The 27534-nt window shown below is 38.4% G+C and overlaps 2 protein-coding genes across 10 annotated transcripts in view; one reads left to right on the top strand and one right to left on the bottom strand.

Annotated features, from left to right (window-relative positions):
- Positions 1–2495, top strand: part of VPS54 (VPS54 subunit of GARP complex) — a 76676-nt gene extending 74181 nt beyond the window's left edge. For all 4 annotated transcript variants that reach the window (XM_019635290.1, XM_019635301.1, XM_019635306.1 and 1 more), the window contains one exon: positions 854–2495. In XM_019635290.1, coding sequence (XP_019490835.1) covers positions 854–959 — 106 coding nt within the window. In that variant the 3' untranslated portion in view covers positions 960–2495. The remainder of the gene's footprint in view (positions 1–853) is intronic.
- A 365-nt stretch (positions 2496–2860) lies between these two features.
- The window catches only part of UGP2 (UDP-glucose pyrophosphorylase 2), a 51119-nt gene continuing 26445 nt past the window's right edge, over positions 2861–27534 (bottom strand). For all 6 annotated transcript variants that reach the window (XM_019635352.1, XM_019635321.1, XM_019635342.1 and 3 more), the window contains exons 4-10: positions 12805–12990; positions 11396–11529; positions 9987–10284; positions 7862–8059; positions 7070–7312; positions 4395–4499; positions 2861–3313 (exon numbers count right to left, since the gene is read on the bottom strand). In XM_019635352.1, the coding sequence (XP_019490897.1) occupies positions 3206–3313; positions 4395–4499; positions 7070–7312; positions 7862–8059; positions 9987–10284; positions 11396–11529; positions 12805–12990 (1272 nt within the window). In that variant the 3' untranslated portion in view covers positions 2861–3205. The remainder of the gene's footprint in view (positions 3314–4394; positions 4500–7069; positions 7313–7861; positions 8060–9986; positions 10285–11395; positions 11530–12804; positions 12991–27534) is intronic.

Genomic DNA, 27534 nt, shown 5'->3' with positions numbered 1-27534 from the left:
TTCTAGTAAATTTTGTCTGTATCCTTTAAGTCCTTCTCATTTATTATCTCCGTATCTTAAATATATATATTATCATTTTGTAAACTCACTTATGTAGTATATTGTACATAAGCTGTTTACTAAATTCTGCCATGTGATAAAAAGTGAAACATTAAGAACATACATCCAAAGACACTTATAAATTTGTCCCCAAGTACTCCAGCAATTTAGAACTTATGTGTTCATTAAAATATTAAAGCTGGACTTCCTCCTGTCTTTTACAAACTACTAAATCAAGGTCTCCTATTTGTTTCTCCATGGGCCATGTCTTTCAAAATATACATTTAATCAGACCAGTCCCTATTTTTTTGCATGCAGCTTTGATATTCCTGTTTATCTGAGCGTTCTTGCTGTGTTTTTCCAGGTATAGGCATTAATGTGACAGCTCAGTGCTCAAAAGTGTAATTCACTTTTTATCAAGTGTTGCCATATTATTATTACTATGTTTTTATTAGACATATGCATGTTTAGTCTAGTGACAACTGATCAAAGAAACATTTTAGTTTAACCTGTTATTTTTCTCTATTGTATTTCATTCTAAGATAAATCTTTATTTTGTTGGGCAGGATCAATTATGAAACTGAGTCCAAGCTGCATTGGCATATTCTTTTTTAAGACATTTATTGAAATAGAATGGTAAATGGTCTATGATAGCAGGAATCCTGCTAAGATAAATATATTGACATTCTGTCCCTAGGAAATCTGAATTTTAAATAATAGTCTAGCTGCTAGGATAGGACTCTGTAAGAATTGCTACTTTAATTATCTGAATAGAAAGTGTGAGATTAAAAATAATTTTCTCTCCAATGTTTAGGTTGGTCACAGCAGATGTAGCTTTTTACACTGGAAATCTTCAAGCCTTAAAAGGCCTTAAAGATTTGGACCTAAATATGGCCGAGATCTGGGAACAGAAGAGGTGATGACACATTGGAAAACTGGATAGCTTATCTGACCATGGGATGTGTATGTTTGTGAAGAAAATATGGATGCCTGTGATTCAAGAACTGAACCTGGAACCCAAAGTGAACTGGGGTAGGGAAAGGGAAAAAGTAAAGTATCAGTGTTGGGAAACTGGGATTCAGTGGGGATCTACAAGGAATGCCAATTTTGTGCTTCCTTCAGTGAGGAGTAACTGATCAGGTGTCTATAACATTTTTCATTCTCTCTGGAAACAGACTCAGGTTTCTTTGGACCAAATCCAAAAGAACACATAGCTGTAACACAGCTGTAGTTGACTAGAATGCTCTGTATACTTTTTATTAAAAAATGCTTTGCATTTCTTCCAGTGCAATGAAATTCATATGGTGTCCCACCTTATTTAATGATGGTACAATTTAAAATATTAAAATCTTAGTCAACCTCTGTAGAAAGTTTTCTCTATGAAAGTAAAGCTGTTTGAAAAATTATTTTTTTACAGATCTTTCTATAAAAAATAAACATCTTTTGATTGCTTGGATTTAGGAATTCAGTTTTTGTTTTAGTGACCAATGTTGATTCAGGCTTTGTGTGTTGCATATTTATTCTTTCTAACCACTGCTGTATGTCAACTGGGTAAAGCCTTCCAGAATAGTCTAAATACTTGAAAGGATGATCACAAGTAATCATTAAGAATAAGATATTGGTGTTTATTTATGCAACTAATTTAAATACTTTTCAGAAGTGGTATACAAAAGCCTGCAGTTTAACAGTTGTATTTTTATAAAAATATCTATGAAGTTTTTTGGTTTTTTTTCGCTTTATTTCTAACAAAGGTAAGAATACATTTTTGTATATTCTGCCTACTTATGAGTTCTCATTTTAACATTTCGATAACATAGAGTATGGTTCCCTTGGGTTCTTGTTTTCAAGTTACTTTTGATGTGTATATGAACAAAGACGAGGGAGAAATAGAACTTTTAAAATATAGGCTGCTGTGCTGAGGCCAGAAATATAAGGTGGTGAGTAAGTTATTTAAAGATTTTTATAATACCTACCTTCAAAATCAGAATCAGCAGCACTCTACAAATGAAAGTGCCTGTGCCTCACCTCCACCAGGAATCCTGCCTAACCCTGTCAGAGTGCCTAACCTTGTGGTGATTATGTACAACAAAGTAGTCTTATTGTGTGCTCTTCAATTTCCTGAAAGGAAAGCCTATTTTCTTTCCTTTATCATTACCGAGGTATGTCATTGGTTCTTAAATTGTCTAAAATAAAGCTGTAAAAAATTACCAGACTTTAAAAGACAACTTTTTTTAATAGTACACAGTAAACTTTAAATTAAACAAGCAGCCTACTCAAAAACAAGTATGGAAGAATTGGAAAATGTAACTGATTCTTAGAGAAAAGCCACAAATGAAACTATCAGTAGATCTGATTCGAAAGATTATTCATGAACATTTTTCAGTGGCAAGCAAGCTTCAAGAAATGAAGCTTCAAGAAAAGGGAACTTTTTATAATGTTATACCCCACCCACTATACTAGAGAACAAGGATGGAAAAGAAACGCTCTACCTCTACCCAACCCTTCCCTTTCAGCTGGGAGAAGAAACACTGCTTTGTTTGAAGAAAGGAGAGTCTGTGGAAGGCATGGCAGGCATCCCAGCTTTAGAACTAAATGAAAGGTACTAAGTACCTTCAAGTTTAATTCCTATGGAAATGACGACGATGTGGTCAAGAATCTCAGAAATGTAAAAACTTGATTTTCTAGGTAACTGGTCAGTGAGTACTTAACTAGTCCAAGAATAAATCTTCCAGCTGATATAGTTACTGTTTAGCAGTTACTGTAAACCATTTTTCTTCATGATTTCATAATGTTAATACTGAAAAGCATAAGTGTACACATCTATTGCTTCACAGCTTTATTTTTGAAATCACAAGCAATTCAAAGTGACCATCATTGAGGCCTCTGTTAAAAGATTTTTCCAGCAGAGCTGCCCCAGTTTTAAGATGAAACAATATTGCACTTTAAGATGAACTAACTTTCAGGGTCCTCTTCAAAGAAGAAAAGTATTGCTTCCATCTGTGTTTTTCTTAGATTAAAAGCATACTGCAGAAAACTCTAAAAATTAACACTGCAGAGTACAGTAACATAGTAAAGTACCTGCCTGTTTTAGAATCCTAGAGAACATTTCATTGTAAGAAACTATTTAGCCCATAATTAGTATAAAGTGTACACAGTATTTTTCATTTCAGTGGTCCAAGATACGAAGGTTCCCAGATACAATCTTGTTCTCTAATACTGCTCCAGGTGGGATGTCAATTCGATCACCATGATTGGCGATGATGATAACCGTTCCCTATGTGACAGGGAAAACAAAAAGCAAGAGTGTACTTGCAACGGAAGCTGAGATGCAATTGATTTTTTTCTTACAATTATCAAGTTTATGTAGAACTCCATTTGCAATGCAGTAATTATATTTATAAACAATATTGCACATGAAAAACAAATCTGTTAAGGCCACCAGCATTATCTACCTTCATAAAGAAATTAAAGGGTGCTTGGTTTATATTTACGTATCAGTTTGGGTATTTTTTAAAAAACAGTTTACTGATAAATTTTTCATATTTTAAGTGAGACTGTTTAGATGAGGCAGTATCAGCAATAGTTAATATATATATATATATATATATAATATATATCTTTTTGTTTTTTCAAGATCTTTATTTAAATAGGAAGAACACATGAAATCTAGGTATGTGATTTTTAAAAATTATTTAATTAGGAAAAAGCTGTTTTATCTTTGGTTCCAAGTTTTAATACTTAGTCCCATAGTCCTTCCTGTTTCTTATGCTAGGTTGGAATGATGGTTATAAAAGTACCCAGGATCTACAGTAATGTGAACAACTGTGTTTATACTGATGACAACAGATTAACAGGAATAGATTATATTCCATATAAAGGAAGTTGTCATTTTTTCTACTTTGATTCAGATTCAAATAGTCATTTTTAGTGAGCTAACGCTAATTTAACAGTGATTCTATTTGAAAGATTGTCATATTTCAATAAAATAGTACCAGCTCAATTATTTATTAGTGTTTGCTTTCCATTTGAATGCTATATTCCACAAAATTCCTATATACAACAATTACGATTGTATTTTAAGTACGTTTTATATCTATGGAAGGCAGTATTAATACTGAATATTGTGGTAATGTATTTCATTTTTAAAATGTGTGTCTTATAAATATCTGGTACAGACTAAGAAGTATTCCTTAAAATAAAGGTAAATTTAGGACTAGAAAATGAAACCTGTTTTTGTAAAGCTATTGGGTTGTCGGGAAAGTCATGATGTATTTTTCCATGTTTTTCAATGCAAAAATGTGTCATGACTTTCCCGATGACCCAATATAAGAACTGTAATTTTCATAACAACACACCTTTAATGAAACATTCTTGCCAAATGTCACATCTCCTGAAACTGTGAGGTGATCCAATTCAAGCATATCTGGTATACTTTCGAATCTCCTTAGATAGTCCTGAACCTGAAAGAAAAAGAGATAAAAATTGTTTCAAAAATGAGATAGGGATTAAATTATTTAACAAAATAGTTTAACTGAACTGTAAAAACATTCTGTTTATGGCCAAGCTCAGGCCCTCTATGAGAAGAACCTATTTGTTTAGCACTCACTATATGCAGGACAGACCTGGAGGTAAGAATTGTCCCTACAATCAAGCAATTGACAATATAGCTGAGCAGATCAGACATTAGAAAAAAAAAAAAGACAACCAACATCTAAGATCCAGATGAGTAGTTCACTTAATCTGGAGCAGAAGCAAGAAGACTGAAGCTGGGCTTGAGGGATGGGTAGGAATATATTTTAGGAAGAGCAACTGCACAAATTATCATTATAAATGATCACTGTCTTTGCCTCTTATTCCCTTATATTTACAGGCACTAGAAATTGCCCTATATGGCTTTGTTTCCTATTTTGCTGAGAAAAATTGGAAAACTTCCCTGGCTTCTACCACCACCACCACCACCACCATCCCCACTGCTCCCCCGACCCCTTTTACTCTGTCCCTCCTAGTACTACAGTTGGATTGTTTCTACTCCAATTTAAGGCCAACCCTTCTTGTGGCCGATTCAAGAATACTTTCTAGCAATTCCCCTTTCATTTTAATTTCTTGCCCCCTTGATTGCATCAATGTAAACATTATAAATTCTCCCATCTTAAACAAAACAAAACAAAACAAAACAAAACAAAACAAAACACCTCTTAAATCTAATATCCCTTCCTATCTATGGCTCCATTCAGGATTTTCTTTAAAGCAAAATTCTTGAATAAGTTGTCTATATCATATCTCCCAATTTCTCTTCTCATTCTCTTTTTAAATCCATTTCAGTCAGTTCCAAAACCTCTATACTGATAAATCTGATGATGAAGTCTTATTCAGCAGTAGCACTGGACAATGATCACTCCCTCTTTTCTTGAAATATTTTCTTCATTTGGCTTTCAGGACACACACTTATGGTTTTCTATCCAATTCCTCACCTGCAACAACTCAGTCACCTTTGCTGCTTCCTCCACCTCATTCCATCCCCCGAGCCTTGGAGTACCCCAGGGCTCAGTTCTTGGACCACCCACCTCCACGCCCCACTCCCTAGCTGATCCGTATCTTATTCAAGCATATCTGGTATACTTTCGAATCTCTGACAACACTCAAATTTATCTCTTCTAGATCTCTCTTCTGAGCTCTACTTATACATTCAAGTTCTCCATTTGAAGTTCTAATAACTACAGTATCTCCACAATTTAACTCCTCTTCCCGCTCCCCCTACACCTATTCTACCCAAGCTTTCTTCCTTCTCAGTAAATGGCGATTCCGTGCTTCCAGCTGCACAGGCCAAAAACCGTGGAGTCATCCTTACTCTTTCCTCTCTTACCCTCCCATCTACTCCAACAGCAAATCCTGTAGGTACAACTTTCAATATCTCTCAGAATGTCAACATTTTTCACTATTTTCACTGCCGTCACATTAAGCCAAGCCTTCGTTGCCTTCTGCCAGGATCCTGGCAACATCCTATTCCCTAGTCTCCCTGGTTCTACCATTGCTCCCTGATTCACCCCTCAGTTCACAACTCTCCATGGCTTCTCATCCACCAGGAAAAAAAAGCCACACTCCCAATATTCAGTCACAAGGTTCTACACCATCTGGCCTGTTCCCTCTTTAACCAACTATCCACCCCACTCGCAGTCCCTCACTTGCTCACTCTGCTGCAGCCATTGCCCACTGAGCCCCTGTTCTCAAAGTGGGGCAGCTAAAGCTCTTATCTCCTGCAGAATGTGGAAGAGGCGAGGGAGAATGGGAGGAAGCGAAGGGAGAGTGGAGGATAGCTGAAACATGGTTGGCATTTCCATCTTGTATCACCAGGATTTTCCCAGCCCAACCAGGCTGATGAAAGAGGCACTAAATGGGGAGACTCCCAAAATGCCAGATGCTATTCTGGAAATTCCAGCACAGCCACAGGACCCATACTCATCCCCATCAATATCAGGCAGTACGCACATCCACAGCAGGTGGCACTAAACTGCAGTCAGGACTAGAACAGATTTGGGTGGCCCAGGGGTGCTCTGCAGGCCAGCCCCAAGGCTAACTCCATCACTCTTGTCAACGTCTCAGCATTTTACGTGATTAAATTTTTTGGATTCCACTTACATAGGGTGGGGTTTTACTGTACTTGCTGTTCCCCCTGCCTGAAATGCTTTCACTCCAGACACCTGCATGACACACTCCATTTCACAGTGAGGCTGTCTCTGACCACCCTGCCCATACATTCTGATTCACACTTGATTTTTCTCCATAGCATTTTCCACCACTTGGCAGACTATACATTCAGTTTGTTTACTGATCATCCTTACCCTACCAGAATATCCATGAAGGCAAGGATCTTAGTCTTTTTTATTTACTACTAAATATCTAGGACCTAGAACACTGCCCAGCACATGGCAGAGGCTCAATAAAGCTTTGTGAAGCCAGAATTAACATGCTCCCACTGATGAAAGCAGTAATAGTCTTAGGAGAAACAGAAGATATCTTTATAATTACATACCTTTGTAAAAGAACTGCCTAATTTAACCAAGGGCACTGTAGGAAATTCCCGCTTTTCACTCATTGTCAAAGATCCTGCATTAAGGCTATAGAGGTTTGACATCACAAGCAAGAGATCTGATGTGGTTTTGACAGGCAGAAAGCGGCTTCTAGGAACATTAATACCTAGAGAGTTCTCAAAACTTTTAATGGCAGCCCCGACGGCAGTTTCTAACTGAATGACATTCAGGCCTCCATCCAAAGTCTGTAAGATAGGAAGAGGGAAGGGAGACAAACACAGGTTTTAGCAACTTAGTTCTATGTGGGATAGTTAATATTTGGGGAGTAGTTTCAGGGATTCATTGAAGGAAACAGAATTTGGAGAACTGACACTTATCAAGTACGTACCATAAGCCAGGTACTTATACATGTGATCTTTTTCCAGTGTCATAACTCTTATGTTCAGTAACATTCCCTGTTTATGACAAAGAACCAAAGGTTCAGAAAACTCCTGCAAGGTGCCTCTGGCCAAAAGGCCTGTAAGTACGGGCAGCAAGCAGGCTGAGGTAGGTCCCTCCTTTGGGGCCCAGTACTCTTGCTCTTGTTGCTACTACAGCCCGGGGCCAAGTGAGGGCACCACAACTTGGCACGCCAAAGGGATGGTGTAGACTGAAGGACGGGGCCAGGAACTGGGGAGACTGACTAGGCCAAAAGGAGTGGCCAATGGGATGGACGGGCCAGACCAGTGAGCAGCGGGTCTGTGTGTGGCCTGTGGTCACCTCAGGAACGGAGCCAGGGCCGGCACTTGGCTTACCTTCGGATTCACAATGATTTCCATGTCAATAGCATTCTGTTCCTGCAGCCTTTTAACTGCTGCAAGAGAGATCCAGAGGTTGTTTGTGTTGAATATTTTGAATTTTGACACAGACTTGAACTCATCGACATGTGCTTTTGGCACTTGAGCAATTTCCACCAGTCTCAATTTGCCTTCATACTGAGTGAGCGTCCCACCCTAGAAAGGCAGAGAAAAGTGAGTGCCTTCACATCTCTCCCACCTACCACCATGTCACACTGCTGATAGCCTATGAATGTTATAGAGAAGACACTAATAATGAAATCCCTCAGAAACAAAAAGTACTGGCAGTGATTTAAAGCAACATACATGTGACGGTGGGATGAAAGTAATTTAGGATGCCTGTCCGTTTATACTACTGTACGCTCGCCCTCCTGTCCGTAATAAAAGCCCTGGGAGTACATCAGTCTTCCTCACTTTCTGAAGGTTTACTACAGGAACAGCCCTTCCTCTGATTCCCAAACCACCATCCATCACCAAATAACCAGGCCCACCACCTCAGATCTGCTCTGACTGGCTCTAGGATGAGGGGAGAAAAGGGAAGACAAAGGCATATGTGGATGAGAGGTGACCCGAGTGGCCTCAGCCTAGAGATGTTCTTACAGTCATGAGGCCACGGCAATGTGGCAAGAGGGCAGCATTCATCCTGTGTGAGGGGGCCGTTTACAAGAGGCACAGCACCCAGCCCAGGGACTGATCACTGTCGTATTCACACACAGCCCGCTTTTCTTACTCCCTGTGGGTAATTAGTAAAACCTTGGGTACCATTTCATCAAAGGCCAAGTGTTACCACCACTGAACATGTGAAGTTTAAAAATCAAATTTTTGCTTTGTGCCAAACAACTGCAGCTTTTGTGCAACTACAGAGATATTAGTGATAAAAAATTGTGGGGAGTAGGCTGTGAGCTGACAGGGTCCTCACAGCCTGTGGAACAGTTCAGGGAACGTTCCACCCTCATTGATCCGTGAAGAGGAAAGAACAGCTGAAGCCGCAGGTGCCTCTGAGAAGTGCATAACAAAATGTAACTTACTACTGCCTAAACAGACCCCCTGCAGCTGCTTACTGCTATATAAGCATTGTGCAAAAAATAAACTGGGCCATTGCTCCGCCATCAGCAGTCAGTGGACCTCCTGATCCCAGCTTTCGTCTGTTTCTTTCCTAATCTCCCACCTAATCCACTCGGGTAGCTTCGGTTGACGAGTGGGTCTCGTCAAAAAATATAGAGAAAGGGCTGGCCGAGTGGCGCGATGGTTAAGAACTGGCTTGGGATGCCAGAGGGCCCCAGTTCGGATCCCACATATGAGGGCCAGTGACACTGCCCTCCACAGCTAAGATGTTGAACAACAGCTCAACCTGGACCTGGGCTGCCGTGAGTCGCCGGCAATGGCGTAGGCTGCAGCCCCTGCTGCAGTGGGTTGCCATGGGCTACCGTATGTAGCCAGCAGCCAGCGTGAGCGGCCAGCAGCCGCAGTGAGCAGCCATCCAGAAGCCGGCGACTGATCTGCCTTGCCTGGGAAGAGCGCAATGATGGTGCCAACTTGGGCCAGTGAAGCAACGTCCTCCACAACTAGACTGAAGAACAAAAAGACAGCAACTTGTCTGTTCCCCTTCCCCCAACTCCCCCACTACTGTTCCCATCCCCCCAATTCCCCAATAAAAATCTTTAAAAAAAAATATAGAGAAATACATACTGTGGAAATAGAAATAGTAAATTTTCATTAAAGGAACAATGAAATAAAAACATTTAAGTACCCAACTCGAAGAATATTAAAAGTCTGAACAAAGGTATTGAAAGTGTTTTCACGGTTCTTTGTTATAAATATATGTGGAACTGTTCAATTAAAATTGCCCATATAGATTATTCAAAAAATAAAGATGACTGTAATACCATTAAATCTGAATTTATATACACTGTTATGTCAGAACACGGGGTGCTCTACACAGTGCTGTCTCACTGTCTTCCAGTGATGTCAGCAAACGGAGAAATGTTCTGCTTAACACAGAAACTTTCCAATAAAAACTTTGAAATATATAACCTATGAAATGTGAAGATGGGAATCCCCGAACTGCTTCCTCAGTATTTACCTTCACATCTGCACGTGTTTTATTTGTGACTTCCATGACAAATTCACAGGGTTTTCCATTGGGTGGGTTCATTAGATGATTAAGAATATAAAGATCCACTGTGGCACCCAGATTGTCTATGTTAGACACGAAAATGTACTCTTTGCCTTCTCCTATAAAGGTATCCAGCAAACCAGAGTTGTAGAAACTGGCGTAAATATCACCGTGACCTGGAGGGTACCAAGCTTCCGTATTTTCCCCTGAGTACGACACATCCTTTGCTACAGGCAATAAAGATTCTTTATTAATCCTCGGGTACCTTTGGAAAAAAAAGTTCATTTTCAATATCAACTTTGCAGAGCATTCCAGACCTTTAAGAAAAACAATGCATTTAAATAAAACTTCCCTCCTTTTCAGTCTTACTAACAGTAAGTAATTTAATCATAGGTGAATCCATTTAAGAAAATCTCATTGTCTGTTATCCAAAATTCAGTTTCCTAGAGAGAAATATTTGCTGCAAAAATTTTTTTCCATGGTCATACAGATGGGAGGCCATATTTTTAAGATATTAATAGGTTTCATGACTCTCCAAGAGGGGAGATATAGTAAGTAAATGTTCTCAAACTTATTTGGTTGTAGGATTATTCTTTTCCTTGGAAACCTATTTTAGAAAAGCTGTCCATTATAAACAGATACATTCAGGGATGGTGCTCTTTCTTTCCCAAGAAATCAACAGCAGGTCAGTGCTCGGAAATCTGCTTCCTGCCCCGAGTGAGCATGTGCAGGGGCTGGCGACGGGGAAGAGGAGCCTGCCCTATAACAGACTGAAGACCAGCTGTAATATGGGGGCATGCCACCTGCGACATAAAGTGTCCAAGGAAACATAGATTAAAAAACAAAACAAAAAAAACTAATGGTACAACTTCAGAAAAACCCTTCCTGTACAATGTTCACATAGACCCATGTCTGTTCTTAAATGGAAGTCTTATTTCCCCATTTATCTGAGCTTGATCGCAATTCATTATCTGAATTCCAATTTTACTTTTCCTTCTCCAAAGTAGAAGATCTTCTCCAGAATTTACTTAATTTCCCCAAGCCTATAGTAGGATGTTAATTCCCATAGGAAAGGTTATCAGTATTGTGGGATACAGATTTTCATAGCCCTACCTGGAGCTCAAATATGCCCCCTGAAAGCAAAGCCCTAAAGCTATCCTCAGGTATTCTGGACATGGGACAGAATCTCCAGCAGATTCTCTTTTAAGAATCAGAGGTTACAGAACCACAGGGTGATTATAACAGTCAAATCTATTAAATGTTCAGCCTTAAAGGCATCAAACACTTGCAAACATCAGTCTTTGGCACATGTACATCCCAAGTCCACCTTTCCCAGGAGTAACACCCCTCAGAGTTACATTTTTTACTCCTTGTACCTGCTTTGGTTAAAAGTGTAGATTTTCACCCGACAATGGCTGTACTTCTGTAGTATTTTTTTTGTATCTTCATCCGTGTTAAAAGAGTTCATTAGAACAAGAGGAACATCTGTATTGTAGGTTTTGTTCAAATGCTAGGGAGGAAAATACAATCAGATTACTCACACTTATTTTTCTTTTGCTTCAAAGTATAAGATTAACTTGCAATTGGTAAATCACAGAATGCCTGGAACATTATCTGTATGTAGCCAAATATATAGATTTGAAGTAACTACTTAGCATAAGCCAGACATTTTGCAAAGCAATTTACCATGTACTTGCTCATTAAATCACAACTCTCTGAGACAGAAACTATTGTCTCCATTTCACAGATGGCTAAACTGAGGCCCAGGGAGGTGGCAGGTCAGCAGCAGAGCCAGGACCCCGCCCTCCCCGCTGTAGTTTGACTGGAGCCATGTGCTCAGCCACAGTGCCCTGGTTGGATTGGCGAGTGATGACTAAGCATTTAGTCTGTGTCCAGAGTGTTGGGTGGGTGAAAGTACACATGGTACAAACACACGGCTCCCTATTGTCAGGACTATGTCCAGAATTATGAATCACACCCCAACTGAAATCTTTTCAATCTCCAGAAGGAGCTAAGGGGCAACACAGAATGGGAAGAAAACAGGGTCTTAGAAGTCTGTCTGAACTATGTTCAAAGTTGGATTCTGCATTTACTAACTAGCTAGGGAGCCTAGGGCAGTAAATGAACCTCTCTGTGCTGTGGTTACCTCATCTGTAGAATGGGGATGAGAGTACTTAGAGTTGTTGAGAGGAACAAATGAGTCAATTCACATAAAAAGTTTAGAATAATACTTGGTTATAATAAGTGCTGGATAACCGTTAGCTGCTGCTACTGCTAGTGTTATTATTGTGGCTGCCAGCTCTGCATTAGACACTGGGGATAAAGAGATGAAAAGATAGGGCCACTGCCTCTGAAGGCTTATGGGCTATGACTAATGACTTTACCATAAGAGGAAGCCAAGAACAGTTCTTAGCATCCATGGCACCCAACCAGATATGTGAAATTCTCCCCAGCCTCCCAAAAGGGTTCAGAAAGCCATCCCAGCTGTGATGGAGGCTGCCACTAGAAAGAAAGGGGGACAGAGGAGAGGACATAAAAGAATCCGAACAGACCCAGAGATTTCAGCAACTGCAAATGCTATTTAAAGATCAAAAGCTTTTACATCACCCTAAGGATTTGCCCTTAGGAGCACCAAACCTTTTTATATACTAATACAGAGACTAAAGATAGCAAGCTCCCTGACTAGCTCAAATCCACACCTGTTATTTTATAAGGTAATGTTTATAATAACCTAAGAGCTAAAAACGATTTTAAGTAGCTCATGAGAAGGCTTCATGGCACTCACTTCAATTTGCTGAACGGTCAGATCCAAAAAGGTATTCTCGTTCCTCACACCAATCAGACTTTTGGGGCCTTTGCAGCCCATGCTTGTTCCCAAACCACCATTGAGTTTTACCACCACCAGCTTGTTCAGCACAGAAGATATGTTATCAGGTAAACCCCTGGCCTTTATCTTTTCATAGGGTTGAATCTAAAATTAAAAAGAAAAAAAATTACATAAGTAATTCAGAAAGCTTTATGAGAGATTAAACCAAATCAATAACCAGGGTTACTTCCAGGCTTCCTTAAAGAGTTTTGCTTTCTCTGTGGAAAGTTTCAGCTGCATTTCCTATAATGTCACAGGTCCTACTGTTTCAAAATCAAATACATAGTTCAGTGGTTCATTTATATTACAGTGGAGAAAAGGGGGAAAAGCTACAATCTACAAACATCAGGCTGGTGAGATCATCCAAGTCTCTTGGACTACCTTCAAACACTGAGAATCCCCAATTTGCAACAACATAGCAAATAGTATACACAAAACTCATCAAGTCTGTAAATATTTCTGGTGAGCTCTGGATCTATTTCAGTTCTGGAGAAGTATATGTATAATTGATCACATTGTTCCTTCTCTCAAAGGAGGCAAAAATTGAAACCAAAATATTCTTTGTCATTCTCCTCCGTTCAGTTGTAAGTTTGTCCTTCAGGGGAAGGTGGCATATGGATTTTGTCATACTTCTAGGTATGTATAAGGATAGAATTCCTTCCTTAAGAATTTAACTTTTGGGCATCATTATATGAAAGAGTACACTGGAAAATTAAGTTTTCTCAGTGTTCCAAATGTCCTGGTGGAGAGCTAGAGGGCTTGAGAGGATCCAAGACCCATCTCCTCCCTATGCCCTCATCTATTTCTGTGAGCACACGGCCTTGATCTTCAACTTCTCCCTCATCCTAAAGGAACAATGACACAGTGGAAGCCCAAATTCTTTTGTTCAAAGCAAAGTGCAAGCAAGTCTAAACATGTTAGAAAAGTGAAGGCTTTTTAAAAAGATCACAATGTATTTTCTAATCACTTATGGGACTTTTTTTGCTGTTATCTTTCTTTAACGGAATAGGTCATCAAATGTGCTCTTCATGGTGTAAGATGGATAACACTTGAGGGGGACTGAAAAAAAAATACCACCACCGAGACAGTGCTCAGCGAACACTGAGCTGTTTTCATTTGTTCTGCTACCTGTAGGTGTGTGTGATGTGTGTGTGTCATGGATGAAGTCTGTGATTGAGAAAGGAGTTGACGGGCTCATATTAGGCTGTGGAGGCAAAAATCCCTTTATACTTGGTCAAACATCATACATGTCATATGTAGATTCCTGACCACACAATGCCTGCTGTTAACAGCTCTTCACAAAAACTAGTCTGTGACTCTGATTTCCTCTACCCTGGAAGATACTGTATTAACTGCCAAGTGCAGATGAATACACTTCTTGTTTGGTGTAAATGAGGAGGAGCATGAAGCACTCTTCTCCAAGACTCTCTGCTGGTTATCACCCTGGTTATCACTCATTCTAAATTATTTCCTAATGTGGTAGGATTGTCAATCTTCCTGGTAAGTGCCACTAAGTAGTCTTCAGTGGTCCCTCATATTCAAAAGAAGGGCTGGTGACAGGAAAAGAACCAGAGGAGTGGACAGGTCCGTGGGCACCATAGTCTTCCAGTGGGTGCCACCTAAATACTGGGGTGCAAACCACCAAGAAAGGGGGCAGGACGGGAGGCAGGAAAGAACACAGACCACATCAGATGCTTCCCTGGCAGCACCTGGCCCAGGTGAGGAAAACATATGGGTGGTGACAACTTGGATGCTTAACATACACACACCAAGTGCCCATGGCCCAGGTGACTGACTTTCCTTGAAGGATGTTATATTTGGACTCCACTGCTCTGAATGAACATCATTTGTTCGGCATTTCCAAGGAACGGGTAATATCACTTGGGAGAAAAAGTCCAATTTAAGTGTCACACTACTAGAAAAGGGAGAGTAAGTGGCAGAGCTTCCTTTTGTAGCCCTGATCTAACATTGTGGGTTATTATCCTTTCTAACCCAGCTGCTGAAATCAACCAGTCAGTAAAAGCAATGCCACTGTGAAACAATGGCTTCTACTGTATCACAGTCTATTATTAGGTTAGGAGAATTTCTTGGGTGCATTATATTTACTCAAAAGGATTAGCAAATGGGACCAAGGCAATTATTTTCCAATTATCTTTTAAACGCCAAGCATTTCCATTTAGTTGTTCCTTTTGACTTCCCAGAAAAGAATCTGTGGAGAGTCTTGGAGAAGAGTGCCTCATGCTCCTCATTATTGAGAGGTCTCACAAGGGGCTGAAAATCAATTTAACTGAAAACCCCTGGTTCACACATTCATTTTAGGTAAAGCTGTTCAGAAATATTTTTACCTATTTAATGCTTCTTTGAATATGCTTTTTAAAAAAATAGAATACAAAGAAGCAAAATCTTTTTCTTTATGGTGAGACAGGCCTATTTTTAAATTTCACCTAAAAAATTTTCATTGTGAAACATCATACATACAAAGCTTATAAAATATATACAGTTGAAAGAATAACCTAAATAAAAAAGAACGCTGCCATAATTTAGAAGCCTGCATGTATCTGTCTGTATCACATTCCTCTCCTAGTGGTAACCACCAGCTTGACTTTTACTCTCTATAGTTTTACCACCTATGTATGTCTCCATAGTAACATTTTTACTTAATTTTGTCTCTATACTTTTAAATAAATTGAATCATACTATAAAGTATCCTTTTGTACCTTGCTTCTTTAATTCAATGTTATATTTAAGAATACACATTAATGCATGTAGCTACAGTACATTCACTTTTCATTGTCATATAGTATGCAATTTATATATCCATTAGGAGAAACAAAAGTGTCATTATTCAGATATGATTTTATATACAGACAATCCAAAGACCCTACAAACAAATTATTAGAATAATGTCAGCATAGCAACACTGAACACACATCATCAATATTTAAAAAAATGCTTTTGGAGCCATTGGGCACTGTTGGTGGGAATGTAAAAATGGTGAAGATGTTAAGGAAAGAAGTATGGTGGTTCCTAAAAAAAATAAAAATAGAATTATCATGATTCAGCAATTTTACTTCTGAGTTTATACCCCCAATAATTGAAAACAGGTTCTCAAAGACATGTTTCTACACTCACCTTCACAGCAGCATTATTCACAATAGCTAAAAGGTGGAAGCAACTCAAACGTCCATCTACAGATGAATGGATACATACATACATGCAAAGAAAGGTACCACTTGTTTGATTCCCGGAAGTCAGGACACTCTCTGTCTAAAGCTTATTATGCGTTAAATTAGGTGGTAAGCACAGCTTTCCACCATGTACATCATCCTATATGCCAATAGAAGTTCTTGCTGTTGGTCATGTTGTCCACACCCTCATCAGGGGTTTCACGAAGCATTCCCACAGAGCTCACTCAGTTCAGTTCCAAAAGCCAAGGGGATCTGTGTTAGAAAGTTTCTTGGCAACAGTTGAAGTTATACTGGACACACTTAGTGATAGACATTTTTCAACCTGCTCTCCACTTTCCCCTTCTCAGCTCCCTCAGGAGAGAATGCAGAAAGACATCTACTCAGGAAAAGACGAGATGTTGTTTGGAGACAACAGGGAGTGCCAGGCACTGTCGGGTACGGCCTCGATGTTACTCTGACTGAATCACATTAGTTAATTACTAGTGCGATCTTTGTGCTTTCAATCCTAATCACCCTGTTTTTCTTTGTCTCACACATGAATAGAGTTCAGTGTTCTAAGAAGACCTCTACTGCAACTAAATATACAGCAGGGCAATTTTTACAGGTGAGGTGGGGCAAACCCCATGAGGTCCCTGCAAAATGTGCAAGGGAGGCTAGGCCACTCACATTACCTTCTCCCTGGGATGAAAGAATTGGTCAATGACCCAACTTCCTCTAGGGAATGAACAAAAGAAAGTAGTTGGCAATCTACCAAAGAACGTGATTTAAACAACATTCTGCCCTCTACGATGTCAATATAGTTTTTCTGCAGAAGCTGAAAGATTTTTTTAAAGGATCTTTTAAAAACTGTCTACCATGATCTGTATACTGCCAAGTCTGTTCACAACTTAGTTTCCAGTTAGAAGAAAAGCCGAATTCATCACACAGTCATGGACACACTGTTCCCATTAGCAATAGTATAACCCAGTTCTTGGTAACATATTTGTGCTATTCCTGGAGACAGTGCCAAATATCCCAAACAAGCTAACAGTACCTGCCCTGTTACGGTTCACAAGGGTATGCTTATTGCAATCTGAATGATTTTTTTTTTCCAACAAAAGCAAGTTTGCCAGAAAGAATGGTCTGAGTAAACAGAAAAACAAGTTTGGAATGACACTGCATATGCACAGGAAGTGTCCCAAGAACATCGGCTTATTCACTGCAGACACCCTGACTGCACAGTGTCTGTGTGTCAAGTTCTGTGCTAGGTACCGTCCCTTACCATTTCCTCATTTCACATTTCTAAACGTAATGACCAAAATCTGGGTGGTTTGAAAGCTCCTACAGATTAATGACAGAAAAATCATACCTAGACCAGAGAGTTTTCTTCATTAAGGGAAAGCGGGCAAATCATGTACGAGTACATTATCACATGGTCCACCAACAAGCTCACCAACGCCCCCTCAGTCTCTAACGTGCCCCATTTCTTGCTTGTAGGCCTCAGCACTCCCTTCCCCCACTGCCCCATGCAACCTATCTTCACCAGTTACCATTTCTTCATCCTGCACATCTCAGGTCAGCCCAGTGTGGTTATCGGGCTTTATGAGCTATCAGACCCTTGTGAAAATCAGAAGTTAATGGACTCTCTTTCAGAAAACTGCAATTCCACACTCCCCCCCCTCCTCCAAACTAAAATATTTTGAATAAAATTTACTTCACTACAGTGGAAATTTCATTCACAGAATATAAAAATAATCTTTATGAGAGATGCTCTTTACTTCCCAGTGAAAGTTAATATGCAAGTAAAGCAAAAACTAAACTTTAACTCTCTCCAAACTGAATTTCAATGAGATGGCCTCTGTTTGGTTTGAATAAGATGACACTGTGATACAGTTTGAGATGGTCACATGCATGCCATTTTTATTTGCCATTCCATTTTGACTTTTCTTTTTGATGATCACAAGTACTGAAAACCTCAACTCTCTTCCCGGCAAACTCACTACTTGCTCCATCAGTTGAAAGCAGGCTTGCGCTAGAAACAACAGAATTCTCCAGACTGTGAGGGCTCAATGGCTCATCTATTATCTGCTTTCCAAAGTCTGTAAGGTCATGTTTGGTGAAGTCTGCATCACTCATGCAGGATTGCACCATCTTCAATGCAAAGCTCACATATGCACAAGAGGGTGAGTGACAGTGACATGTGGCGCTCCCTCTCCTCTGCAGGAGCAGGACCAGGGTGCTGGCCGGCATCACAGGTTTCATGGAGCACCAAGATTTCTCTTCCAGCACAAGTTTTGCTTGGTTCATAAATGTTATCATTTTAAAAACATTTTCAGAAGAGGTTAATTAATAATTATTCTTTGAGGAAACCAGCAGGCACATAATGGACGAAAACCACTAGTTGGCTGCCCTGAGAAAGGTCTGAAATTGCAAGGACATGTTAAAGGGAATTGATGTAGCTGCTATTTCCTCCATGAAATGATTCAAATCACTATAATAAACTATATCAATTCCAGTGTGAATGGCATTTGAGAAAACGGACTGCACCAAAAATGAACGAGGCTGTACAGTACAGTAGCTGAGAGCACAGGATTAATGCCAGGCTGCCCAGGTTTGAATCTTAGACTCCACTGCTTATTATGGCAAATTATTTAACTGCTCTAAGCCTTTTTCATTTACTTCATTAATTTGTTATGAGGACAAATGAGATAATGCATGTAAAGTGCTAAGCAAGATGTGTGACCCACAGTAAGAATTCAAATGCTGGCTGCTGTTATCACCACATCACTGATTCAGACACACTCTCTAACCCACCCCACATTTTAATGTTTTTGCAACCAAGATGCATTATACAACCAGTGGGAACTTAGAATTAATTGGTTGCACTTTTTTTTGTTCTTACTGGTACATGAAAGGTGTAACTGATAATCAATGGCATAAATTTGATAAAATATGGTATTGAGTTTCTCCCTCTGCTTTAGGTCACAAAGCAAGCTTAATGATCTCCAGGTGTGGGTTTCACCCAGTCATGTGTAGCTTGAGGATAGTTTAAGATGGGTGAACAAACTGTAGTCTGTGGGACAATCAGGTCTGCCACCTGTTTCCTAAAGTATTACTGGAACACCGACACTCCCATTAGTTTACATGTTGTCTGTGGTGGCTTTCTTGCTGCTATGACTGAGCTGAGTAATCATGATAGAGATCGCATCGTCTACAGAGCCTAAGATATTTACTATTTGGACCTTTACAGAAAAGGTCTGCCAAACTCTGGTTTAAGACAGTCTTCTGAGATGAGAAAAATGCAAGTTTTGATAATATTTCTGCCTTTCCAAACTATGCTTTTCCTACAATGGCTCCATGCTGCCTGACGACTTCTCAGGATGGCCGCAGAGAGCAGATCTCCCTTCGGCTATGCTGGCTTCATGTTTCCACTGGCAAGAACACTGCCATGTAACAATCCCCACGCTTCTGTATCTTCTCATATTTGTCAAGGAAAGCAAAACCAAGGATATGTAACTGGTAGCGGAACTCAGGCAACTTTTAGAACAACAGAAAGAAAACCTAAGATTAAAAAAACTTTTATCCACTTATATGAGTTATCTAGAGTAGTCAAATTCAGAGAGACAGAAAGCAGAATGGTTGTTGCCACAGGATGGGGGTAGGGGGAAATGAGAGTTGTTTAATGGGTACAGAGTTTGCGTTTTGCAAGATGAAAAAGTTCTAGAGATCGGTTGCACAACAATGTGAATATATTTAACACTACTGAAGTGTACACTTAAAAATGGTTAAGACAGTAAATTTTATATTATATGTTTTCATCACAATTAAAAGAATTTTTAAAATGTTTAAAGTCTCTTGTGTGGGTGTATATGTGCAGGCACACATGTACTTTGTCAAGGAGTCCAAGAACCACACAGCAAAATCATCACTTCTGTTAGAAGCCTCTTGTGACCCTCAGACCCTGGATTGAATCTGGTATGGCCCCCACTTATTGCTTCAGGTACTACCAAGCTTCTATCATTACAATTATTACACTGTCTCCTAATTGTCTGTCCAGTGCTTCACGTCTGTTTTATGACTATAAACTCCATGAGGACAGTGACTACCGTATGGTTCTGCCCCCACCATATCCATCACCTTTAAGTGTCAGGCTCACTGGCAGCACTCATATATTTGTTGAGTAAATAACTGAATAAATGAATGGAACAAGTAGAAGTATTCATAAATGAAATCTATTCACTGGAAATTATTTCTTGTCCAACTTTGGATAAGGAACTTATTTCTTTTTTTATTAGTACTAAGTTTAAAGCAAAAGTGGTTTCATTGCTATTTAGAAACCAAATTGCAAACACTCATTATTTTAATTCAAAGTATTGGATTAGCATACATAATATACGTTTAATAAAGAAAACCTGAATCTAAGACCTTGCTTTGCATAAAAAATAATTTTTATAGGCCAGAATATTAGTGTAGTAATTATAAACAATCCTTTTGTGATAAGTAAGCAAATAAAAGGGACAATCACATCATAAACATTATAAGCTGAACTTGGAAAAGTACATTTCCTAAGAAAGCTCTTTTGTCTTCAATTTTGCCAGCTATTAACTCCCACACCTTTGGGGTTTTCTTAAATTAATTTTAATTATTCAACAGCAAATGTTACTAAACCTGTGGACAGGAAAACACAAGGCCATTTCTCCAGTGGTGGAGGGAATCAGCTGTCCTATTCATACACTAAGTCCTCCCAAGTCCAAAGGCAAAAATTTATAAGAAGGGGGAAGTAAACAGGTCCTTTCGAAGAACAAGTCAGAAATCTTGGCACCAACACTGTTCTCTAAACAATTATACTCATCAGCACCAACTCAATAATTCATGTTCAATATCCTTTAATACAATCTGCTACCTCAGTTACTAAAATCAGCCTTAGTAAAAATCTCAGCAAGAACTATTACCAGGAGCCACAATAATAAAAGTCACTTATTTTCATCTTAAGTTTCATGTTTCCCTCTCTGAGAGGCCAAACTTGAATACTATGCCTTTTTGTTATATAAAGTTAAGGATTATAGCAATTCAAAGTCCAATAACCAACTACTACAAATAAAAAGATAGTTCGCAATTAAATATTTCAAGCAATAATTAATAAACAGCCAATGAAAAAATAAAATTTTAAATAAAAATTTAAAATATTTTTCATTTGAACTGGCAGATATTTTTAAAAGCAATACTCAGTGCTTTAATAAATGTAGGGAGACTGACAATAAAATAGTTTGTAAGTCTCTATTCAATGTTAACTTAGAAAGGCCTCTCCTATCTTTGCCGACCCTGTCTAAAGTATTACCTCTACTTCCTCATTCTCTGTACCCTCACCTGTTTTTATTTATGATCATGTCATTTCTCACTACTTAAAATTATATTATATACATTATATATCTTTTACTACCCATACCGCCACTAGGTTATAAACTAGAAACTAGACAAGAATAGGGCTTTACTATTATGGTCCTCTATTAATATACAGCTGGCATTAAAAAAATAGCTGTTGAACCAATAAATTAATATGAATGGGAGTACAAACTGGTATATTCTTTCTGGAAAGCAATTTGAAATAAGTAACAAGAAACTTTCAGAAGTTCTTATCTTCTGAACAAAACACCATTTTTGACTATTCGAAGAAATAATTTGGAGATGCAAGGGTGTGTGTGTGTGAGAGAGAGAGAGAGAGAACACACACACACACACACACACACACACACACACACACACACACACACACACACACACAAATCACAGGATTCTTATACTAGCAGAAAACCAGAATCAATCTACACTTCCACTATAGGAGAATCCCCAGGGGTAATACACATACTGATACACTTGTATAAACTCCCAACCCTCATGCCCGGTCAAGTGTTCCTACCTAATACATTTCCTTCAAGTGATGAGTTGGATCCATTGTCATGTTTCCCACCATCAAAAACTTAAGGAAAAATATTTGATTTCCAAAGTTTTGCCATGCTCATGATAGATAATCAAAGAACTAATCCTGTAACGGTCATCAGCCATCCTTCCTATAATTTCACCTAAGCTGTAATAATCCATTGCCAAGGACACTCTGCAAAGCCTCCCCAGCTCACAAACCTTACACCCCACAATGAACATACACCAAACAATCCTTTAAATACCTACACCACACAGTATGAGAGTGGGCACCCACCCAATTCTTTTCATAACTACAACATTCCTGAGACAAAGCCAGCCCCTTACATCTATTTTGAGTTTAGTGTATTAAAAGAAAAAAATCTATGAATACATATGGTGTTGTTGGTTAAAGACAATTCTACATATATGCTAAGGCTTTCACTATGTGGACACCCTTTAATAAAACCCATCTAACAGAATAGTACAGCTAACCATTTTCATAATGAAGGGCATTATGTTTATTTTCACTGACCTGATAGAGCACAGACCTCCTGTAATCCTGAAGGTTGAAGAATTAGCTAAATTATATCTCTGTAATAAGAAAATTTGTTGGGATAGATGAGCTTTATTTATTACAATGAAAACTACAAACTACCAACACATCTGATACAGGAGAATTATAGGGATGTAAATTATGGTTCATCTACTTGATGGAATATTTTGCTAAAAATATAAAAAGTATTATTCATGATCATAAATGAATATACATCAAAATCACTATACTAATAATATATTAAAATATATTCACAAAGACACAGAACAGAAAACATAATTATGAAAGTTATAGAATTTTAAAAAGAAATACCATCTGTATTCTTAATAAAATTCTGTTGTTTCTGTGCTTAGTACCTTACATCTAGGAGACAATAAGTATTTGTTGAATATTTAAAAACAATAGCAAACATCTATTAATCCTTCTCAGAGTGCCTGGCATGTGGTAAATGCTTTACATATATTCTCAATAATACTCACTAAAATCTTACTTTTATCATGCATGCTTTTTATGAATGAGGCAATTGAGGTTAAAACAGTTAAAGAACCTTCCCAATGTTACGTGGCTAATAAGTGATGAAGCTAGAATTGAAAACTCTGGAGTCTATGTTCTGGACCTCTCTGCTATTACTTCTCATATGGGGGGAAAAAAAAGTGTTAAATACACTGAAGGCAGAATGAATTCAGCATGCCTATGTAGGTGGTTTTGTAATGGTGGAATATATTAATGATAGACGCTGAGCACGAGATAATTTCTCAGATAACTGTTGACTAAGCATAGAACTGGAATTATAGCTCAATATCATTAAAGATTTTAAAACTATATATAAAATTGCTCAATATACATCATCAATGTATACAAACTAAATGGCAAGAAGGTCAACTAACTTTGATAAAGGGTGTCAAAAAAAAAGGAAATATTAAAATTAGTAGCCATTTCTCCAATGGTAACCAAGAGCTATAAGAAATCCAAATGTCCTATGTAATTTAGGATTTAAGAATTTAAAAGCACAGCCGCTCTTCACCTGCCTCCAAAAATAGTATATATTCCAACTAGCCTGCTGTAAAGCTAAGAACTTCCTATCTCCTGTGTTTTCCAGCATCTTCTTAGTTTAGCCAAACTGAACCCTCCTAATTGACAATGAGTTGCAGACATGGTCCCTACCCTCATCTACCCTCACTGTCTACCTCATCTCCCACTCATCTCCATTCTTATTCTCTAGTAGTACTATCAAATTGTAGTTCTCAGAGAAACTTCTACCCTCTCATGCCTTTGGGCTTTTGTATACTGTGCTCTCTTAAACCCGAAATGTCCACCTGACTTTTGAGGCAAAACTCTTACTCCAACTTCAAGTCTCAGTTCTAACATTACCTCTTCATCCTTAACTTTCTTAGGACTTCCCTATTGTCCAACTGCTCACTTCTCTTGCTATACTTGGTACATATATCAAAAACCTACTTATCTACAACATTCTGGACAGGTAGATAGTTAATTTAAAAATTAAGTTTAAGGATAAAGGGCCGGCTGAGTGGCTCAGTTGGTTAAGAGCTCGCTCAAGAGTTTGAGCTCTGAGCAACAGTGGTTCGAGTCAGCCCGAGCTGAGCAGCCGTGAGCTGCCGACAGGTGGCGGGATGGCTCAGCTAAAAAAAAAAAAAAAAAAAAAAAATTAAGTTTAAGGATAGAATGATGAAAAAGTTTTAGGTATATAAACTATTTCAACTTTTTACAAATAAATGTACACTCATTTACAAAGGTCGCTTCTTTAGGTATGGTATGGATCTGCTGACCAGAGCTCTGTCATCTTATTGTGTTTCCTGGAAAATAAGACCTAGCCGGAGAAGAAGCCGTAGCATGATTCCTCCAGGATATGGAGGGCACGTACCCCTCACATGACGGTTTTATGACCTGTTTCAAGGAGAAGGGTGTCTTTTCCACAAACTCCTTCAGCTTACAATATTCAGTATGCCAAGGTGCCATATTTTGGCACCTAAAATCATGCGAGGGCTTATTTTCTGGCTAGGTCTTATTTTCGGGGAAACAGGGTATGTAAATCACACCAATAATATGCCATCTGTGATTTCCAGTTTCATTTCTTGAAAGTGGATCAAGAACTCAGTCATCTGTGAAACAACATGCATGTAGTAGAATCATCCTAGACTTATGCAATTTTCTCTCTTTCCTACTTGTCTTGCCCATAACGAATTCAATAGCTTTCTTTCAGCTACTCATCTTTATCTGATTTTGCCAAAGCATTCAACTCATTTTTTTTTTCATTTAAATAACTTTTTAAAAACCCATTTCATTGGTTTATATAAAATTTAATTACATTTGCCATTACAACAAATATAACTGGCATGGGAAAAAACACAACTGAATTTTAGTGAGCAAGCCACTCCACTAGTGAGAGAAGAACTTACAAGAGTAGACCAAGCATTCCAAGAAAATGGAGAGCACCAGTTAATCTCTCTAGTTTGTTAGGTGGAAGGTGTTCCGTGAAGTATCTCCAGGACTACCCTCATAGCTATTAATTATACCATTGGACTATATACATATCTTTGTGCAAACATCTCCCCACTAAACCAAAAACTCAAAGCTGGTTTGCTATTATGACATGCCTATGCTGTTGATTCCTTTAGTGCTTTAAGCAGCTGGGCAGAGCTTGAAAAAGCAACAGTCCTTCTCCCAGCTCTACAGCCTCTTGTATTAACCCCCATTCATTTTCTACGCATGTCATTACATGGAAAAGATTGGGAAGCACAAAGTTGTAAGGTCTTTAAGAGCAGTGATTGTTTTTATTTTTACATTCCCAATAATTAAAATAGTGGATATTTGATAAATTTGTAGAATAAAAGTAATGAATAAAGGATGCTTCTACAGCTTCACGTAGGGACTACAGGTAAATCAAAAGAGACTTCAGCCAGGGCGATGTGACTGCTTTGGGTACGCCTGGGCCAGGAAAGCAGCAATGGGGAATTAGTCTTTAAGAGTATCTTACTTTTTTACGCATTTATGTTTTCTCTCTCCCACTAGAATGAAGCTCCATGAGTGTTAGGCCTTTGTCTAGCTTGTTCACTTGTATCCCAGGGCCTAGATAAAAGCCCACCACACAGTAGCTATTCAATAAATATTTGTTAAATGTATTGCTGGAAGAACTTCAAAGAGAAGTGAGGGTATTTTAAGCTCTAAGGGAAGGAGTGGAGCCTACTCAACAGTTCACCTCAAGATGGAGAAATAAAGAAAAGCCATGCTTTAAAGGCATTCAAGTTCCTTTCAAACACTGATGGCAACTGGTGACTGCTCTGTAACCTACCATAGTGGTTAAGCGTCTGGGCTCAGACAGATCTGGGCCTAAACACTGGTCCTGCCGTTTACTCACTAGTTTAGCAAACTGTGTGGACAACTCAATCCCTCTCAGTCTGAGTCTTCCATTGTGAAACGGGGATAATAGTGAGCTCCTGGAGTTGTTTGAGGATTATGTAAGGAACTGCATGTGAAGAGCTGAGAACAATGCTTGGCACATTAGTTGATTGTTTGCTGTTAATTCTATTATTTTTTTTGTTGATAAGCACATAAAGTACGCCACATTCTTCGCACTAGAGATAAAGTTAGGGCTGTAGTCTTTGAAGACCTAGCTCCATTATTCTTACTAATGGATAGAACAGAACCAGGTCTTTGGGGCCTGACTACATAGCTCATATCAGGACTCTCATCTTAGGCAAGTTACTGTTAACTTCAGCTTCCTCCTCTATATAATGAGCATAATAGTGCCCATCTTCCAGGTCTGTTGTGAATATTAAACGAGATCACAAACAAAGAATTCAGTACAACGTCTGACATATAAGCACCCCGACATTGACAACAGGCATTAACTACAGAGATAGAGCTTTGCATACATAGGTCTTTACAAATTTTTTTAAAACAAAAAATGCTTAAAAGTCTTTGCTTCATGAAAAAACAAAAACTTTTGAAATGGTGTTTGCTTCATGTTCTTTTGAAGTAGAAAACTTTCCAATCTCCCAAGGGTTTTGAGACTAAACACACTTGTTTTAAACAAGCCCATCTATGTAAATATAAATCTTTGTTTAATGGCTTAGTTACACCCCTTTCCATATTTACTCTAATCACAGGTATCCCTCTGGCACTTCCATGTTTCTTCTCAGCTATCTTTGATTTATTTTCTGTTTTGAGTTTGGAAGAAAAATTTCATCAGCATTTTCAGCAATTATTTTGTGTTAGTATTGACACAGGAAGAAGTCTAAAAATGGGATTTAGGTTAACAAAAATCAGCTTGGATAGCTATATGTTACTTGTTAAAAACATAGTGTATCTTTGCAACTTTTCTATAAATCAAACTACTCTAAAATTTAAAGTTTATTTAAAAACATATTGTAAATTGCTTCTCATTTATTCAATTCTTATGGCATTTTATTGCTCTTGATATCTTTGCCTCTCAGAGTCCCATACCCACTGCTGTTCCATTAAAAACTGTAGCAACTTCCCAAATGCTGAAGAGATATAAAATTATAAGATCCCCATTACAACTGTGTACTTTAAACCTGGTAAACTAGAGAACAGATGACAATAAAAGAACTGGTAGAAACCCGAATGACAAAAACAAGAAACAAATAAAAGAAGAGAGTGGTTACAGATGGCAAATGATCCTACAAAGTAGGAGGTAACTATGAAAAAAGGTGCCAACTGCTCCTCAAAGCCTACTGTAATCTAGAATTCTTTATAGAAATTCTAGGAAGCTCAAAGACTTCTGGATATTTTCTTAACTGCAAAAGGCAAAAAAAAAAAAAAATATATATATGATAAAAAAATAAAATTCAAGCACTATGAAGAGGTAAATATTCATCATCCTTTTATAGAAATCAGCTGAAGTCATAAAATTAGTCAACCGTGAGAGGCATTTGGACCATATCTTTATCAGCTTAGGTGGCGGCTTTCAAAGAACACTCCACTTTAGTATGGATTAGAAAGGACAAAGGTAGATGACCCAGGGGGCTG

Source organism: Hipposideros armiger, unplaced genomic scaffold (assembly GCF_001890085.2).
Source record: "Hipposideros armiger isolate ML-2016 unplaced genomic scaffold, ASM189008v1 scaffold_2, whole genome shotgun sequence".
In the NCBI taxonomy this organism is placed as follows: domain Eukaryota; kingdom Metazoa; phylum Chordata; class Mammalia; order Chiroptera; family Hipposideridae; genus Hipposideros; species Hipposideros armiger.
The sequence above is the reverse complement of the archived record's forward strand: the minus strand, read 5'-3'. Positions and strand labels throughout refer to the sequence as shown.